This window comes from Rhododendron vialii, chromosome 9a (genome assembly GCF_030253575.1).
Source record: "Rhododendron vialii isolate Sample 1 chromosome 9a, ASM3025357v1".
Lineage (NCBI taxonomy): Eukaryota > Viridiplantae > Streptophyta > Magnoliopsida > Ericales > Ericaceae > Rhododendron > Rhododendron vialii.
This window is the reverse complement of record NC_080565.1, coordinates 33,984,554-34,003,429: the sequence shown is the minus strand read 5'-3', so window position 1 is coordinate 34,003,429 and position 18,876 is coordinate 33,984,554. Positions and strand designations below refer to the sequence as shown.

General features: G+C 39.5%; 1 protein-coding gene and 2 pseudogenes across 4 annotated transcripts; 2 read left to right on the top strand and 1 right to left on the bottom strand.

The window, feature by feature from the left end:
- Positions 1-1,394: 1,394 nt before the first annotated feature.
- Positions 1,395-4,425, top strand: LOC131299819 (probable CoA ligase CCL5; annotated as a pseudogene).
- A 957-nt stretch (positions 4,426-5,382) lies between these two features.
- Positions 5,383-7,918, top strand: LOC131300273 (probable CoA ligase CCL5; annotated as a pseudogene).
- Positions 7,919-8,946: 1,028 nt separating this feature from the next.
- Positions 8,947-17,905, bottom strand: LOC131300274 (acyl-CoA-binding domain-containing protein 4). Of its 4 annotated transcripts, none has more exons than XM_058326021.1 (15): positions 17,675-17,905; positions 16,242-16,378; positions 15,939-16,016; positions 15,746-15,865; positions 15,549-15,615; positions 15,396-15,457; positions 14,864-15,003; positions 14,661-14,787; positions 13,428-13,542; positions 13,226-13,314; positions 11,424-11,507; positions 10,090-10,410; positions 9,954-10,013; positions 9,548-9,744; positions 8,947-9,287 (listed from the first exon to the last, which is right to left on the bottom strand). In XM_058326021.1, exons 2-14 carry the CDS (start codon positions 16,335-16,337, stop codon positions 9,580-9,582), a joined length of 1,524 nt encoding a protein of 507 aa, XP_058182004.1. In that variant the 5' UTR covers positions 16,338-16,378; positions 17,675-17,905; the 3' UTR covers positions 8,947-9,287; positions 9,548-9,579. The 4 variants fall into 4 exon arrangements, with proteins under 4 accessions (XP_058182004.1, XP_058182003.1, XP_058182005.1 ...); XM_058326020.1 differs by having other exon boundaries at positions 8,947-9,296; positions 17,675-17,842; XM_058326022.1 differs by having other exon boundaries at positions 9,553-9,744; positions 17,675-17,838.
- Positions 17,906-18,876: the final 971 nt, after the last annotated feature.

Genomic DNA, 18,876 nt, shown 5'->3' with positions numbered 1-18,876 from the left:
TATGTACATTTTTTTTTTGATCCGGCTCTATGTACTTATCTAGTACTCCCTCCGTCCCTAAATAAGTGTCCGGCGCGCAAAACTAGGCTTTACAAAATATGCATGTTTTTCATTGAAAAATTAATTTTTTTTCACAATCTAATAGAACTCATTGCTATCTATTGATTTGTGAAAAAAATTTGATTTTTTTAATGAAACAAATGCATCTTTTTGAAGACCTAGATTTGCGCGTCGGACACTTATTTAGGGACGGAGGGAGTAACAGTTAGCGTGGAGTATATGCTCCCTTAATCCCCCCATAAAGAATTTTCATTTCTACTTATCACATATATTGCATAAAATTATCTACCTTTTTTTTATTTTTTATTTTTTATATTTGGAATAATTTTACATGCAATATAGATCATGTTTAATATATACTACGTATCTCACTCGATTTTATTGAATAAAGTCTCTAAATCATGGTAATGTTACTAAATTAGAAATGGTCTTACTATTGTCAGCCTACTGAGCTGACGATAAGCCACTAAAAGACAATAAAAATATGTATTTCTGTTTATTTTTTACACCCTTTAATACACATTCACACATCTACTATTATTTTTAGAATTTTCCAATTAGAAAACATAGATGATTCTTTAAAAGTGCAAAAGGTGAAAATGAAGGTCTTTTGAGGGACGAATGGAGTAACTATCTTGACAAACAGCCTGGAATTTTCGAGAAAAGATACACTTGTTTATATACTTTATACAAGAAGTAAAATGCGCAAACACAAGCAAAATGAGACACAAGCAATTTGTGTGTTTCCCCCAAAGTAGGGGCACGTTATCAACAGAGGTTTGGGGATGGTGCTGTACAGTGGTGGGCATAGCATCATGCTGCACATCTCCGAGCCGTTGGATGTACGATCTGACGGCTCGGAGGTGCGCAGCACTGTGCAGTGAGGTAACTCGAATTCCTTTTCAAATGACTACAAATGGATTTACAAAGAGATAAAAAAGATCTCACAAACTTCCTAAGGTGTATCCAACAAATTACCACACAATACGACAATAGAGTTGAAACTCGATTTATAATTGCTATCTTGTAAATCAAGAAATTCACACAATATATCTTAGAGAGTTAATGGTGGACAAGAGTTGAACTCTTAACCCTTCTTTAAATCTAACCAAGTCCCAACCAACTGCACTAGCTTGCAAGTTCATACAGGTAACAAGTGCTATCTAATACTCCTAGCATAAAGACTTGAAAAATGAATCTTTGCTCAAGAGTCCCCTTGTCATCGCCGGCAATCGGAGGGCGGCTCTAGCGGCAAAGCGTATAAAAAAATTTCAGCTTAAAAAAAGTATCGTTACGCATCTTTTACAAACTTAAACCATTGATTTCTGAGAAAGATGGCTGAGATGCGGCTGGTTCCTATAATCGAAACCCAGATTAGATAGAAGCTGAGTCCTAAATTTAAGAGTCTTCGGTTTTGTTGGCACTGGATCGCTAATATCAAGTGAATATGTATGAAAGTTTACTTAAAATTTTGAGGATAAAAGTAGATATTATAATTCAATATCATAAAATAAACTCAGAACCAAAACAAAACAAAGAATCAAGGAGATGGTCTTGAAATATAGACCACCAAGATACCACATATAAAAAATTATTCTGCTTGTTATTCAAAAAATAGTTTAAAAGATGGTTGGCGCATTATAAATAGATGAAGCATATTGTTAGGTAAGATTTTTTATTGTCTTGACATAGTTTTGTCTAATTAAATACTTGCATATATTTTCTGTCACCGCTGAGCTAAATTCTGAAACCCCTATTGATAATTGTACGGGGTCTTTACAAAATAGATCAGACAAAAAATAAAAAAGAAAATCCAGATATTTGATATTTTGTCGCACAAAAAATGTCGTCACTCGACGGACTATACGATGCCGATAATCCAACCTTTGAACACACTATTTAATTATTGCCATGAAACAAACCTTAATCGTATCACACTTTGGCATAAACACAATTCATTGCTAAAAAAACATTAGGAGTACAATTTTTCTGTCATTTTTTTTTTTTTTTTTAGCAATGTCGAAAGGGGTGGATCGCCACCGTCGAAGACAAACCCAGAAGTGATCTATCGTCGTATGATCGGAGGAGAGGATTCAATTCGGTAACGGGCATTTACCACTCACTGGTTCAATTCGGTGAATGTGGAAACATACCAACACGGGTCGAGTCGGCCGACCGACACGGCCACATTCGTCACAATTTCCGCACCCGAAAGAAGCCGAGTCACGAGTTGCTCTCATAGACTCGGCCACGAACCGCCGAGTCACTTACGAGCAACACCGCCACTCGATCGACTCGCTGGCCACTGGACTCTACCACACGCTGGGAGCCCGCAAGGGTGACGTGGTGTTTGCTGTCTCCCCCAACTCCCTCCTCTACCCAACCATTTGTCTCGCTGTCCTCTCCCTTGGAACAATCTTAACCACCGCAAACCCGCTAAACACTGAGTCAGAACTCGCCAAGCAAATCCGTGACTCGGGCGCGAAACTTGGTATCGCGTCACCAAAAGAGATCCACAAGTTGATCGCCACCGGAGTTCCCACGATCCTCACTTCTTGTCCGTCCCATGAACACAACGAATTGAACTTTCCATTGAAGAATTCATCTCCGGCCATGATCCCAAGGATTTGCCTAATCCCGGCATCGATCAATCAGACACTGCGGCGATCCTGTATTCCTCGGGGACCACTGGGACTAGCAAAGGAGTGTTACTAACCCATGCAAATTTCATATCTATCATGAAACTCCTAAAATGGTCAGTGGATGTAACTTCATCCCAAAATGACGTGTTCTTGTGCTTCATAACAATGTTCCATATCTACGGGCTTGCCTTCTTCGGCCTGGGGTTGTTTGTTCAAGCGTAACGACAGTCCTGATGCCTAGGTTTGACTTCCGACTCATGCTTGAAGCGATTCAAACTCACCGAGTCAATTACGTTCAGGCTGTTCCCCCAGTGATACTAGGCTTAGTGAAGGCCAACATTGATAGCTATGATTTGTCGTCGCTGAGGAGGTTTGGGTCGGGAGGCACCACTGAGCAAAGAGGTGACAGATGGGTTCAGAGAGAAGTTTCCATTCGTGGAGTTGAGGCCAGGTTATGGACTAACTGAGAGTTGCAGTGCGGCTACTTTCTTTGTTTCCGAAAAAGAGGCTAGAGCTCGTTCTGGTTGGTCTGGGAGGTTGCTGCCGAGCGTTAGTGCAAAGGTGGTGGATATCGAATCGGGGTTGGAGATGTCGCCTGGGGGAGGGAGAGCTGTGGCTAAAGAGTCAGGTGGTGTTGAAAGGGTACTTGGGAAATGAGGAGGCAACAGCTGCAACGATTGATCCAAATGGGTGGCTGAGGACCGGAGATCTTTGCTATTTTGATCAAGATGGGTTCATTTATATCGTGGATCGGATAAAGGAGCTCATCAAGCACAAAGGGTATCAGGTACAGTTACAAACACATGCTTATAAGTGATGTTGATAACATATGATGACAGTATATAGTCGCATACTCGTATGTTGATAGGTTGCGAAACATGTACATGATGATGTGAATATAGGTAGCACCAGCAGAATTGGAAGCCATTCTTTTGAGTCATCCCCAGATTCTAGACTCTGCAGTTATAACGTATGCCACACGGCTTACCCTCTCTCTCTCTCTCTCTATATATACAAACGTGTGTGTGTTTTCGATACAGTATATAACAGCAGAAGCTAATATGCAGAGTTAAAGATGAGTAAACAGGACAGATACCAAAGGCATATGTGGTGAGAGCAGCTGGTTCTGAACTTACTGAAGACCAAGTCATCCAATTCGTTTCCAGCCAGGTATGTCTTTAGCCCCTTCTTCCTCCATCAATGGAATCATCAAAACACCATCTGTCTATAACAGGATACTTGGTTTGGAGAATCGAATTCAAGCCTAAGTCCATGGGCGGCAAAGATCAAGAGATAAAATTCACTATGAAAGAAAAGAACAAGTCAGTAGCAGCTGTAGCTCACATAAAACCCGAGTCCCTAAGTACCTTGTATCTGTTGGAATAACCAAACAACCGAGGGGGGAAAACACAACATAAGAACAATGGTTTTGACCTCTATATTTGTCAGTATTCTAGTCGTGTACGACACAGATGGATTATAATCACTATACAAGTTACATTCGAGACGAGTCAAAATCTCGATATCTCTGTATGCAAATGTTTCAAGATTGTCATGTTGTGATTTTCAGGTGGCCACATACAAGAAGGTACGAAGTGTAAGCTTCATCAGTGCCATCCCAGCTGCTGGAAAAATCTTGCAGAAGGAGCTAGTTTCCCTAAGCCAACCCCGTTCAGTTGCCAAGAAAGTACAGGAAAAGATGGGAAAATCAACTTTCCCATGATTTTTGTAGTGTTCAGTTGGCAAGAAAGTAGTGAGAAACATGTTTTTAAGTTTTCCTGCAGGAATTACTTTCCTGCAAAAGTGATCCTGCAAAAAACACAGGATTTTGCGTCGCGGGAAAAGGAAAATGAGTGAACTCACAAAATTTTCCCAAAAGTTTCTTTTTCCTGACTAATGAACAACTAAACCTTAATTATTCTTGCAAAATTCTTTTGTCAAATGAACACTCACAGGAAAATAATTTTCTTTTTCTTTTACTTTACCTCACTTCACTTTTTCTGGGAATCAATTTCCCACACAACTTTCCCGACAACTGAACGGAGCCCAAGTGATCTCCAAGTTGTAACAGTTCCAAAATTTTCTACTCCTTGTATTTCTTGGAGTTTTTCTCCCTACACATAAAATCATATGTCTCTCTATATGCTAAAGGAGAGACGTATCCCAATGAGTGGATTTGAGCACCTATCTGAAAGCCATTTGAAACAAAGATCAAGAATGAAATACCAAGGCAAATTGGATTAAGAGATGATTCAATGTATGTCAAATACTTTCTTAAGTAGAAATGACTATTCAATTCCTAGTCTAAAAAATAATGAGAATATATAGTGCAATTCTCTAGTGCTTCCTGAATTCCCCCCTGTAGGAAATGTAGGTTGTACTTGGATCAAAACTCACAAGGGTTTGGGTAAGGAAAAAGGAAAGCCAATAGAATCTAACAGCTTTTTCTTGCTTGTTTGGGGCTTGGGCTACATCAAACATGTAATAAAATATTGGGCAGGAGATGTAAAGGTGTATATTTAAAGTTGTTTTTGTTTGTTGTGGGTGCATATGAAATAACATTGTGAAGGAGCATGACAATTGACAAGTGAGCTAAAAGATGCCGATAATGACACCTTTTGACATACTATTTATAACCATGAAACAACCTTAATCATCTCCCACTTTAACGTTAACACAATTCATAGTTAAAGAACATTCGAACTTTTTGTCAATTTTTTCATCAATGTCGAGAGTGGGGAGGATTGCCACCGTCGAAGACAGATACAAAAGTGATCTATCTCCGTATGATGGAAGGAGCAGATTCGATTCGAAAACGGGTATTTACCACTCACTGGATCAATTTGGTGAACATCAAAAGATACCAAACTGGGCCGACCTTGACACGGCCACATTCGTGCTATTGCAACTTCCACACCCAAAAGAAGCTGAGTCACGAGTTGCTCTCATAGACTCTGCCACGAACCGCCGAGTCACTTACATGCAACTTCACCATTCGATCAACTCACTCGCCACCGGACTCTACCATGCGCTGGGAGTTCGCAAGGGCGACGTGGTGTTTGTCGTCTCCCCCAACTCCCTTCTCTACCCAACCATTTGTCTCGCCGTACTCTCCATCGGTGCAATCCTAACCACTGCAAACCCGCTAAACACTGAGTCAGAACTTGCCAAGCAAATATGTGACTCAGGCGCGAAACTTGGTATCGCATCACCAGAAGAGGTACACAAGTTGATCCCCACTGGAGTTCGCATGCTCCTCACTTCTCGTCCGTCCCATGACGACAACAAACTTTCCGTCGAAGAATTGATCCACGGCTGCGACCCCATGGAGTTGCCTAACCCGAGGATTGACCAACTAGACACTGCGGTGATCCTATATTCCTCAGGGACCACTGGGACTAGCAAAGGAGTGCTACTAACCCATGCAAATTTCATATCAATCCTCAAACTCGTCCAATGGTCGGTGGACGTAAGTTCATCCCAAAATGATGTGTACTTGTGCTTCACACCAATGTTCCATATCTATGGGCTCGCCTTCTTTGGCCTAGGGGTTGTTTTGTTTCGGTGTAACGACAGTTTTGATGCCTAGGTTCAACCTCCCATTCATGCTAGAAGCGATTCAAAATCACCAAGTCCATAACATTCCAGCCGTTCCGCCAGTGATACTAGGGCTAGTGAAGGCCAACACCGACAGCTACAACTTGTCGTCGCTAAGGAGGGTTTTGTCAGGGGCAGCACCACTGAGCAAAGAGGTGGCTGCTGGGTTCAGAGAAACGTTTCCATTTGTGGAGTTGAGGCAAGGTTATGGACTAACTGAGTGCGGTGGGGTTACTTTCTTTGTTTCCGAAAAAGAGGCTAGAGCTCGTTTGGGTTCGTCTGGGAGGTTGCTTCCAAGCATTAGTGCGAAGGTGGTGGATATCGAATCGGGGTTGGCAATGCCGCCAGGTGGGGAGGGAGAGCTGTGGCTGAAGGGCCAGGTGGTAATGAAAGGGTACTTGGGAAATGAGGAGGCAACAGCTGCGACCATTGATCCAGATGGGTGGCTGAGGACCGGAGATCTTTGCTATTTTGATCAAGATGGGTTTGTTTATATAGTGGATCGGATAAAGGAGCTCATCAAGCACAATGGGTATCAGGTCTAATTACAAATACATGCTTATACGTAATGTTGATAACATATAATGATACTATATACTATACTTGTATGTTGTATGGGTTGTGAAACATTTACATGATGATGTGAATGCAGGTAGCACCAGCAGAATTGGAAGCCATTCTATTGAGCCATCCCCAGATTCTTGACTCTGCAGTTATACCGTATGCCACCCTTTCTCTATCTATGAGTGTGTGTGCGTGCGCGCACGCGCGCGCTTTTCTAGTATACAACAGCACGAGATAATGTGCAGAGTTGAAGATGAAGAAACAGGACAGATACCGAAGGCATATGTGGTGAAAGCAGCCGGTTCTGAACTTACTGAAGACCAAGTCATCCAATTTGTTGCCAGCCAGGTATGTCTTAGCCCCTTCTTCCTCCATTCACTCCATGCCTGTCCACAAATGGATTTTACTTGGCTTGGAGAATCGAATTCAAGCCAATGTCCATGGGCAGTGAAGATCGAATCAGAAAATTCACTATGAAAGAAACGAACAACTCTGTAACATCTGTCGCTCACACAAAACCCTGGAATCCCCAAGTAACTTTTACAGATGGGAATAACCAACCAACCGTGGGGGAAATAACATCCAATACGAACAATGGTTTTGACCTAGCAATAAGCCGCTCTATTCGTCAATATTTTGGTCGCATAGGACGCAAACACATTATAATCATGGTACAAGTTGAATTTGAGACAACTCAAAATGATATCAATGTCACTATCTGCATTGGTCTTAAGATTGTCATGTTGCAATTTTCAGGTCGCTCCATACAAGAAAGTAAGAAGAGCAAGCTTCATCAGCACCATCCCTAGATCAGCTGCCGGAAAAATCTTGCGGAAGGCGCTAGTCTCCCTAAGCCAACATCAAGTCATCTCCAAGTTGTAATAGTTCTTCATTTTCTATTTATTGGAGTATTTCTCCCTATCTAAGTACTCATATGTCTAGATATCGAAGGAGATACGTATCCCAACAAGTGAATTTGAGCACCCTCTTTTGTAATCTGAAAACCATTTGCAGCGAAGTTGAAGAATGAATAACCGAGATGATTCAGTACTGTATGTCAAATGCTTAAATAAGTAGAAGTGACTATCCAATTCCCGGTCTAAAGAAGAATGAGAACTGTGGTGCAATTCTCTAGTGCTTTCTGAATTCCCCGGGTGGGAAATGTAAGTTTTACTTGGATCAAAAGGGTTTGGTTAAGGAAAAAGAGAGATAGAAAAGTTAACGGATCTAACAGCTAAAAATGGGTAGATTCCTTGACCTTTTTATGCATTCTTTTCCCCTTTTACTCAAATCTTAAATTGAAATATGGCCTTAATTCTCCTCCTATGGCCTTTTGAGGAAACTGGGAAGGGAATTCCTCCAATTCCTAGGCTAATACCTTACTAGTGCTTTAGTTTTGAACAAGGACATATTGGATATAGAATTTATTTAGGGAGGGGGGAAAACATCAGCTGGGGTTAGGGGAGTTACTGAGTTAGTCCATATGGGGATCAGAGGCTGTCTATAGAACTTGTCTATAGAACTGAACCCACAAACGCCCACGATGAGGCTCGAACCCTGGTCTCCCACAAGGGAGGACTAGGTGTTACCATTGGGCTACAAGCCCGTTGGTGAGGAAGACCAATATTCTCAGAAGCAACCTTCTTAAATTGTATACGTAAATCAGAAACAACAAAAAAAAATCCTATATGTAGCCAAAGCAGTACATTTTTTAACATCACCGATGTCAACTCTCCCTGAGTCCAATTTATTTGGGAACAGAAAAACGAAATGAAAAAAACAATGTGAATCCATCACAGTAAGTGTAAGAAAAAATGAATGAAACACAATTATAGCAACCAGCAATAAATGGCATGACAGAAGACCACAGGATATTAGTAGTATTACTTTTCCACAACCTTGTAGGTTTCCTATGCAGATTCATGGTTTAATAATGCAGATTTGTGGTTTAATAATGAAAGTTGATCTACTTTGCATGTATTGTAATCAGAATTCACAATCCCCAGCAGCATCAATGAGTGCAATCCAAATACCAGTTTTTCATTCAGTTTTTTCATGTTCATCAAAAAGACAGCTAAGAAAGTTACACTACACCAACTCGATGTCAATATTATTACTATTTTTGTGCAATGGTGTTATTAACACCAACAAGAATAACATAAAGAGTACAAAACTGATGAGAATCAAATAATAATGATTGTTACAGTGTAACAAAAGGCATATTTTGGAGTACAATCTACAAAATGACAATTGCAAAGCACGTATTGAGAAACAGCTGAAACATGCTTCTTAAGTAATTGTATCAGTTCAGTCTTATCTGAAAAAATTCCCATCTGTTGCAAGTTCAGAAGACATCTATAGAACCGGTCCCTTGTGCGGCTGAATAAACAAAACGCCAGAGCATCTAATGGCCATTGATGAACTCTGCATCAACTAAAAGATCAGAGTCCCATGTCATCGACAACAGCAATGACTCCTAATGCATTCTTAGGCCATCTTTGGGTCTTGGATTTGTGGAGAGATTTGTTTAGGGGAAAGAAAAGGAAGAGAAAATGTAGGAATTTTTTTGAATCAGTTTGAATACTTTTTTTCTCATTCATTCTCTTCCCTCCACCAGTCTCTCCACAAAACCATGATCCAAAAAGAGCCTTACTTTAGCACCCAATTCAGTTTGAGATACTGACCTTACAGCTTCAGATTTTACATAAATTCCCAGCTAACTAGACATCCACTTCCAAACACCACCAGAACTCTGCCTTTGAACAGCTGAAGCAAGTTCCATATCATGTTCCCATGCAGATTTTTGCTTCCTTAGTAGTTGTACCTCTTCTTCTATGGAAGGCGATGACTCCAGCATCTTCTGTAGCTCTGAAATCTGTGCCTGAAGAAAACATACAAAAATAAAAATTCAACTCAATGAAAGAATAATTTATGCCAAAGTTCAATAAAACAGTTGACTCCAGATTATTCTCGGCATTCACTAGAGAAAACCAGAGGCCTTCGGATTTAGCCCAATTTCTTGCCCACAAGAAATCAGGAAATTTTAAACAAAAACGATAATAGTAGAAACACAAAAGAATAAAAGGTAACCTCCAGTTTAGCACATCTTGATCTTTCAGCATTTAGTTGACCTTGGACAGAGTGGAGCTCCTAGAGAAAATGGTCAAATGATGAAAAGTTGACAATTTGATTGATTACAACATACCTAAGCAATTTCGATACATACCTTGGACAAATCAGCATGAGTACCAGTAGTTTCGTCAATCTTTCCCTTGAAGCTTGAATTATCTGCTCTGACTTTTGCAAGGGCTGATTCCAACATCTTCTTTTCTTCCCTAATTTTAGTGATGTCACTTGCAAGATCCCATTGAGAGCCATTTCCTTGGGCTAACTTAATGTTCAAATCCTCCATTTCAGAGAACTCTAGCTTCCCAGATTTGCTTAGGGCATATGCAGCAGTAACAGAGGCTGCGGCAGCTGCAGCTGCTGGTGACTGAAAAATTTTGGGGTGAGGAGAATCCCTTGGTTTGGGTCTCATCACATATACCTAGAATGTCAGGGCAGGCACACCAACCATGTTGAAGATTAGATTGTAATAGAACAAAGTGAACTGAGGCATCAGGAAAGGAACAGTAGTCTATGCTTCCAAACAAGAAAAGAAAAGGATGGGAAGCCAGCCTAAATATCAAAAATAAGGGGCATATACATCATTTCAGTGTACGATTAAGAGGCCTTTTGACAAGTGTAAAACAAAGGAAAAAGGATCTCATCCGTAGGGCGACTTGACGGGTGCTTGTAGCAGGATCACTGAGAGCATCTCCAACCCAACTCCAAAACTCCATTTTGGAGCGCCAAATCTCCATTCTAGAGCTAAGGCAACTCCAACCCACCTCCATTTTGGGTCTCTAAATGGAGACTGGCTTTTGAGGCCATTGCATGAGAAGGGAAGACTTTAGTAACACCAAAACCAAAAGCATCAAGTACTCGTCTTTCTTTAGTAGTACAGACTACATTTATTGCCATTAGAAATGAAAACCTGTTCTGTCACCGTGCAATGGTTATTGTGTAATGTGAGGCAAGTAAGGAAAACCTACATGCCTGCAAATATGGGGAAGTGGGCAGCATCCCTTGTCAAGCATAAATTAAACGGGAAAACAAAAATAAGGGGATAACTTCCATAAATGCAAAGAGGAAAAAAGATATGAGTGAACATCAAATAGTACATTGCAGTCATGGAACACTGTGTATTGCCACATCTACATTAAGAGACCAGGGTATCCCCACTCCGCTGTGAAAGTGAGACCGACACCTAACTCTCCCAACTACCCACGTGCACGTGTTTTGTTGCCCTTTTTACACGGATAATAAGGTAGGCGTATCAAATCAAGTCTGTGGTGGGAGTTGAGCAAAGAGCACAGGATCAACTCTTAGAGCCTAACAAAAACTTTGCTTCACCTATGTCAGTAATTGACATGATAATTTAGATGGACTACCTTAAAGAAAAAATTTAATAAATTAAAGCAACAGGTTTTACAACAGGTGCAACCGTGCAGAAGATACCTCATTGTTATACTTCCCATTATAGCCACCAAATGCAACCAGAATCTCCTCTCCATCTAGCAACAATGAAGAAAGACTGACTCCCTGTTTCCAATGTGTATAAACAAATGTATCATAAATGCATGGATGTGGCATGACATTAAAGCAGAAAGGTCTGAAATCAAACCAATTTAGCAAGATACATATTTATTAGAACACATGTACTGCGATATTAACTCACTCCCAATCCAAAAAACAAAAACAAAAAAAGGAATTGCAAAGAAAGGCGGTGATAGCATGCACAGGAATTGGTGCCTAAAGGTTCAACACCAGTTGCGTAAAAGAAAGCTTGGCAAATATGATAGTATAAACCATGATACACTGCAAATTCAACCTAGCACCTTTCTAGCCAAAATAAGCATGCATTAAGCACACAACTCAAAGGGAATTCTACAGGTTACTCCAACAATTGAAGGCTAATACGGTTATACCGATAAAATGTGAAACTTCATAACCTTCACTCCGTCCATAAAAAACCTAGAAAAAAGTAACTAAGAAATCAATTTCGAGAGGCAAAAGGCATCAAAGCCGGTGTGGAAAAAGAGATTTGAAGATGAAGCAAGCTTTCCAATGGTCATCACCCATTAGGCAAAACAAGAATCAGGATACAGTGGTTATGTTTTTCGATCTATTTGATGATGAAATGTTTAAGTGAATTGTAAAGCAAACCATATAATCTTACTCAATGTATTCATCAAATTTATGGATCAGTTATTACAGTAAACTGCATGCAAAATGTAAAAATTGCCAGCAACATAAGTAACAGGGTTACGAATCATTTACACATAAGGATCTTTACTGTTGAGCCACTCTGAGAAGTAAAGGAAAAGTATGCAAAGCAGAAGCAAGTCACAACTCACAAGTATCGTGAATAAGAAATGAAGTGAATAAGAAGTGAAGTAACGACAGAAACTGGGAATGTGCTACCAATCAATGGAAAACTCAATAGCAAAAAACGTCCCTAAAGGTTCAAGAATACAGATGATCTATACGTCCCTTATACCTAAGGATGTTTAAAAATTTTGGGTCAGGTGAAACAAGTCACTCAGTTGCAAATACCTCTGTCTCAACTCTGACCTTGTTATGGCATATCAGAAAAAAAAGCATCATAAGTTGTGCATCCAAATGACAATGTAAAGAAAAACAATAGTCTAGTTATTAAACAGTTTAATAACAATATAAAAAATATGAGTGATGCTACAGGTACCGACAGGGTCGGCACCGAAATCGTAGGGACGGCCACGCCGGGCCGTCTCTGGCCACCGGACGGCCGATCCGAGCCGTCCAAAAATTCTAAAAAAAAAAAACGAGGGGGCCTACGCGGGAATCAACGGCATCCGAGGTGTGTAAGGTGCTTGATCCGAACACCCTTTTTTCGTGTATATATGTATATTCCGCCGGAGATGGCCCGGCGCGGCCGTCCCTACGATTTCGGTACCTACCCCGTTGGTACCAATATCATTTCTGAAAAAATATTGCACTGGCATTTCACATGGAGGTCACAAAAATAAAAATATCAAAAGATACTAAAATGAAACTAGGAGTTTGACTTCTCCAGAAACTCAATCTTAAGAAGAGGATGTTGGCCGATCATCCTATCACATATCTATCATCATAAATTTTGTTCAACAAGAACGCATGGCCTAATGTTTCAAGTAGTTATTACATTACGGTATTGTTCAAAGCTTTTATGAGTTGTACCATTTCTTACATGCACCTTATTGCCGAAAGAATTAAACAAAAACAATGGCACAGATAGTAACCTCACTGGCCAGAGGATCTCTTCCCCCAACGCTTGTTAAAACCGTCATAACAAGCTTAGACATATTCAACACAAGAGTTTCTGGGGCACCTGTAAACAAAGATACCCATGAAGAAACTAACACAGCCAAGAAGAGAGCATAATCACATCAAATGCCCAAACAAGAAAGAAAGAAAGAAACAAGCAAACAAATTAATACTCACCACTTCTATTATCACCACCACCAACTATATACCAGTTTTCATCAATTGTTATGCCAGCATGACCAGCCCTCGGGGTAACCAAATCACCTTGAATTTGTGGTTGGGACCATTCCATCTAAAATACACGTGACCCTTGTCAAGCAACAATGTGAAGTAATAGAAGAAAATACCACAAATTAAACTGTTAGTTTGAAACCAACATCATCGTTGATAGGCTTTACCCTAGTTCAAAGGATTATACTATAAGTTCTTCCATTTAACCCAATCCTAGTGTGTAACTCATCTTTTGTAATATTATCTGACACCATCTCCTCCATTGCAATTCTATTAAGGAGTTTACTAATAAGTAATAACTAATTTAACCTAGAAATGAACCACCATAACCTCCTAGGCGAGTGAATCGCATCAATAATTCATTGACACGTCCTCTTTTGAAGATCTCATAGAGACCAGAGACTCAACCTCTTCGGTAATATAGCACTGGATAGTGTGTATTTAATAACTCGCAATGACACAGGCAATTTAGCTGACTATTAAAGCATTCAAACTAACAGAAACATAGAATGTTAAACACTGAGTTCGTTCCCTGCACGAGTCTTGACACCCTGAGAACCTCAATAGGCTATTCGCAAGTGACACAACAGAAATATGATGATGCATGCTGTCAAACTACTGCCGTCCAGATCACTGATACATCCCTCGAACCTTCTCATAGGTACAGACTACAGAGATCTCAAACTGAGGTATCTCACAATGTCTTTTGGATAACAAAAACCATATAGATCAAATTGGAGAAAATCTGTCCCAATAAGTGCTCTAATAACAGCTTTGCAACTGGCACATAAAACTTCGAAAGAGAATTAAGGGCAGAGAATAAGAAGCAGCCTACTAATAAAGCTAGCAAAATAGAAATCCCAATAGGCGAAGTCCCACTCATTAACTTCATGGAGAAGCATGAGCAAGATATCTGAGGCTGACGACTTGAAAATCGGAAGCACGACAGAGGTACTAACACGTTAAGGACCATCTTTAATCTAGTCTGAACGTGTCCTGCTAATCATCAAACAAACAACATAAAGGATATTCAAGGGGTACAAATCCAATTAAAACTACTATTAGCAGCTGAAATTCCAAACTTTACATGGAATTCTGTGTTACGTTTATTCTTATCTTCACAGTCAGATTTCAGGGAGACTAAGAACAAAATGGCATGTGGAAAGAATAAACTCTTACAGTCTCCAAGTCCAGTACATGAAGATCGTTGAAAAACATTGAATGAGAACAACCACCAAAGATTAGAAGATAGCGCTCTGCATGCACTGCTGCTGTGTGATCAAATCTGGGAGCTGGAGGCGTCTGCCTACAAAAGCGCAAAAAAGCGATGTAGAACTCTACAAAATCACCATACTAACTGTTTTAATAATATAGATACTTACGTAGCTGCTAAAACATCCCAAGTCATTGTCTCCATATCAAGAATGTGGACATCATTCATCAACTGCCTATGTCTGTCTTCTCCGCCAAACATTATCAGTTTAGATCCAACCAGCGTTAGAGACTGCCCACCACGAGCTACCTGGAGTTATCAACCCATTGAAAGGCAGAAATTATTCTACATATCTTTTCTTTCATGTCGAAAAATGAATAAGTGCATTTCTTTAATTCTATATTTCTTCCACTACTTAAATATCCTGACTTAGACATGTAGATCGATCAATGTGAAATAGAACTACCATTTATCAATTATAGGATTTCAAATCAACAATTAAAAGATAAATATCATAATTAGGAAAGGGTCATAGTTATTATTGACCATTACCCTACATGTGAAGTGAACAAAAATGGGTTCAGGCACTGATTATGAAGACTCAAAAAAAAAAAAAAAAGCTCAAAGCTAGGGAAGTAAATTGTAGAGCACTATGTTGAAGAACATAAATAAAAATTCAGTAGTCAGCAGAGTTATATTACCGGAACTTTTCCGGTGGTCTCCACAACACCACAGTGGTGTGATTCCAGATCAATGAACCACACTACAAGAAGTCGGTTTACAAGCCGTAAGTTTCAAAATATGGCAACACAGAAGTTCATCTTCAATATGGAAGCTCCCAAGAAAAAAGAAACCTGACAGATTTGCAGATATATTCTTTGAATGCCCACCAACAAGAAGAAGTTTGTTTCCCCACTTAAACTGCCAATAGGAAGTACAAAGAATTTAAGTGAGAATCGAGAACAAAAAAGAAGGATCAACTTGGAGAGGAAATGAAAATAAATAATGTAAATGGCGAATGGAATGGAAAATTTGTGCCTTAATATCTTACCATACTGTGACCAGATGTAGCTGGAAGGATTTCTCGTGGGAGACTGTCATTGATCTTATCAACATTTGGTTCAGTGCTCAGTTTCAGAGAAGACCATGCCAAAGTTTCAAGATCAAAAACCTGGAGAGAAAAAAAGTCAATTATCACAGGAAACGGGCTTTAATAAGCAGCAAGTCATGGAAACTTTAACTACCTGAACATCGGATAGGTACCGACCATTTCGACTTCCACCAGAAATGTACAATTTTGTATCAACCACAGCTGCTGCATGCTACAGACCATGGACAGATACAACATTTAGTTGCGGTCCCACCAATAGAAATTTTTGTGCCTAAATGATGATGGTTGGATTCAAAATGGGAAATTCAAACGAAAACTTAACTCGTAAGCATTAACCTATATTCATCCCAACTTCCAAAAGGGTGAAAAAGACAGAAAGGAAATATGATGAAACAATAGTAGACAAAGCTTCTATTTACCCAGAAACGTATACAACCTTATAGCGAGCTGATGGTCGCGAACCAGATACAGATAATGCTACCCACTGGTCATAGTTTAGCTCCAAATGCCAATGGCTATTTTCTGCTCCCATCCCAACTTTTCCAGATGTCCTGAGCTTGTCAGTCCGGGAAGCTTAACATAAAAAGTTAGAAAGTTAATAATTTGGTGGCAGAATATTCAATCAATTCAAGAAGAGACGATAAGATAACCACAACCTGGTAAGTGGGCACAGGTAAAAGACAACCATAAAAGTAGCTATAACAAGTTTTTATTAGATACAAATTCATGCTGCTATCTCCGTGATCACTAACTAAACAGAACATAAACCTATGGAGCATCTTAATTGGAAGGAAACTTGTATCATGTGTACATTACATTAGTAGTTATATAAATAGACCTCTGAGAATGAAGATGAAACGTGAATAGAAAAGATAACAATTCAAAAGGTCGGACACATACAACAATACTGGCTGGATGCCAAAGGTTATCATGACCATGGAAAATGCACAGTGAACAACAATATGGCCAGTGCTACGGCCCCAACCATTTCCTAATGGAAAAAAATGTCGGTGGGACCAATCCAAGTTCAATAAGGATGTTGGGAATCCAGTATTAACATTGACATTACCAGAAGTGGGATTTGGAATGGGTTAGCTATCTATCTGCGCCAAAACGTACTACTCTAAATCCACCTTAGGAAAAACCTCATTCAAAAGCCAACATCCATGTTCCATTGTTCGCACTAATAATAAGGGGAGATACATTTAACCAGAATACTTTTTTGAGAACTTGGGTGTCCAGGTCAGGAAACACGCACCTCAAATAATCATGGGGATCAATTCCACCGTCTACTAGCAGAGACGAACTAAAGCTGGAGCAAATGCCCATTATGGAGTTGCCACAAGGAGTTGATAACACGTGGGAGGTTTCGAAACTAATACCTTAGGAGGGAGCAATCCATGTTTTGTGAGATTGGTTGACTAAAATGACACGTAACCTCTCCACTGATCCTTCATTCCGAAGGCCCAAAACGCAGTTCCCATGGATTTTTGCAATCCCGTCGCATGTCAAGTCTGACCAACCAAACATACCCTATATTCCAAGACTTTGTGGGGTTGGCGGGAAACCATAGGGAAAAACAGTTCATTGGAAAATGGAAACGACCGTAGACAAAACATCTTGGGAAATTCAAGTAATGCGACCCCAATGTCCACACAAAATCCAAACTTTAACCGATGATTCAATTCAGTTATTCTCTGTCGCCTATGTGCAAAATTCCGATTTCCATTTTTGGGAACCGTAAATTCCTTCGAACTTACATTCTTGCGAAACCCAACACGAGAATTATCAAATGATTCGAATTCAATTAAAATTCAATTAAAACAGCACGGCTTAAAGTTGGACCAGAAAAGATATAGAGTGGGGTACCTGGATAAGATCGAGATTTTCCTGCCTCAGATCCAGAGAGAGAAAGAGAGAGATAGCAATGCGGCGAGATCGGAAGGTGTTGGGTTGCGGGAATTCCGGGATGTGGACTTTGTTTCTGTGAGTATCACCGTCGTCTATGTAATTTGGGTTTGCGATGTCGGTCTGAAATTCTACCTACACCAATTAGCTTCCGTATTTTCCGTATCCATTTAATTTTTTATTCATATTTTTAGTTTGGCACAAAAATTGTTCAGCTTAGGAAATAAGTAGTAGTAACAATTTTTTCTCTCCATATTTTTCTTCCGTATTTTCTGTATTCATTTCAATTTTTTATTTCATAAATAAAGGCTTTTACCAATTATACATGAAAGTATTTTATACGGAGTAGTATTTTTTTTAAAGTTACGCAAAATTTATTCTAATGAACTAAAAAAATATCGAACGAACATAATATGTGATAAAATAGTTCATAAATCAATAATTATTAATGATAAGATATGGGATTCGTTCAAAGTGAATTGCAAATTTAGGAGAAGTCTCGTACGATTATTTTCGGTTTGCAAATCACTAATAACACTTGCATAACGTTGCGTCGTGCTTCCATAGTTTGGAATTAGGGCAAGGTGCTTCCCTAGTTACATAATTGCAAAGTTGTGTCGTCCAAAAGAAGAAACACTGGATTTCTGAAGCACCAGAAAAAGAAAAAAAAGAAGGAAAACAAGAAACACAGCAATGATGTCAGGAAATATGCAGTGAATTAGCTAGTTAACTGTTGGTTGAGGAAAATAAAACCTTTAGTACAAGAATAATGTGTGACCAAATTGTTGTCCATTTTTATACACATGCCAAAACCTTACGATTATCTCAGTAAACTCATCTGTCTCTTTCGTACCTCTCTGCACTATGAGTGGCCCATTGGCCCGTTTTAGCACACGAAATATTATTCACTAATTTGTCTTCACCTGGAGATGGTACGTCTTTAACAATGAAAAAAATTGTATAGAGTTGTATAGATCATAAAATAATACACAACACTGAAAATCTTAATGAAAAACACATACAAAATTATGTTCACGGGGTATTATGTTTCTGTGTGATAGCAAACTAGAGCAATGATTGTATCAAATATAGTAGTTATCGTTTCAAATATGGTTATGGTGGTGTTGAGGAGTTGGTGTGGAGAAGGCACAGGAGCGAAATAC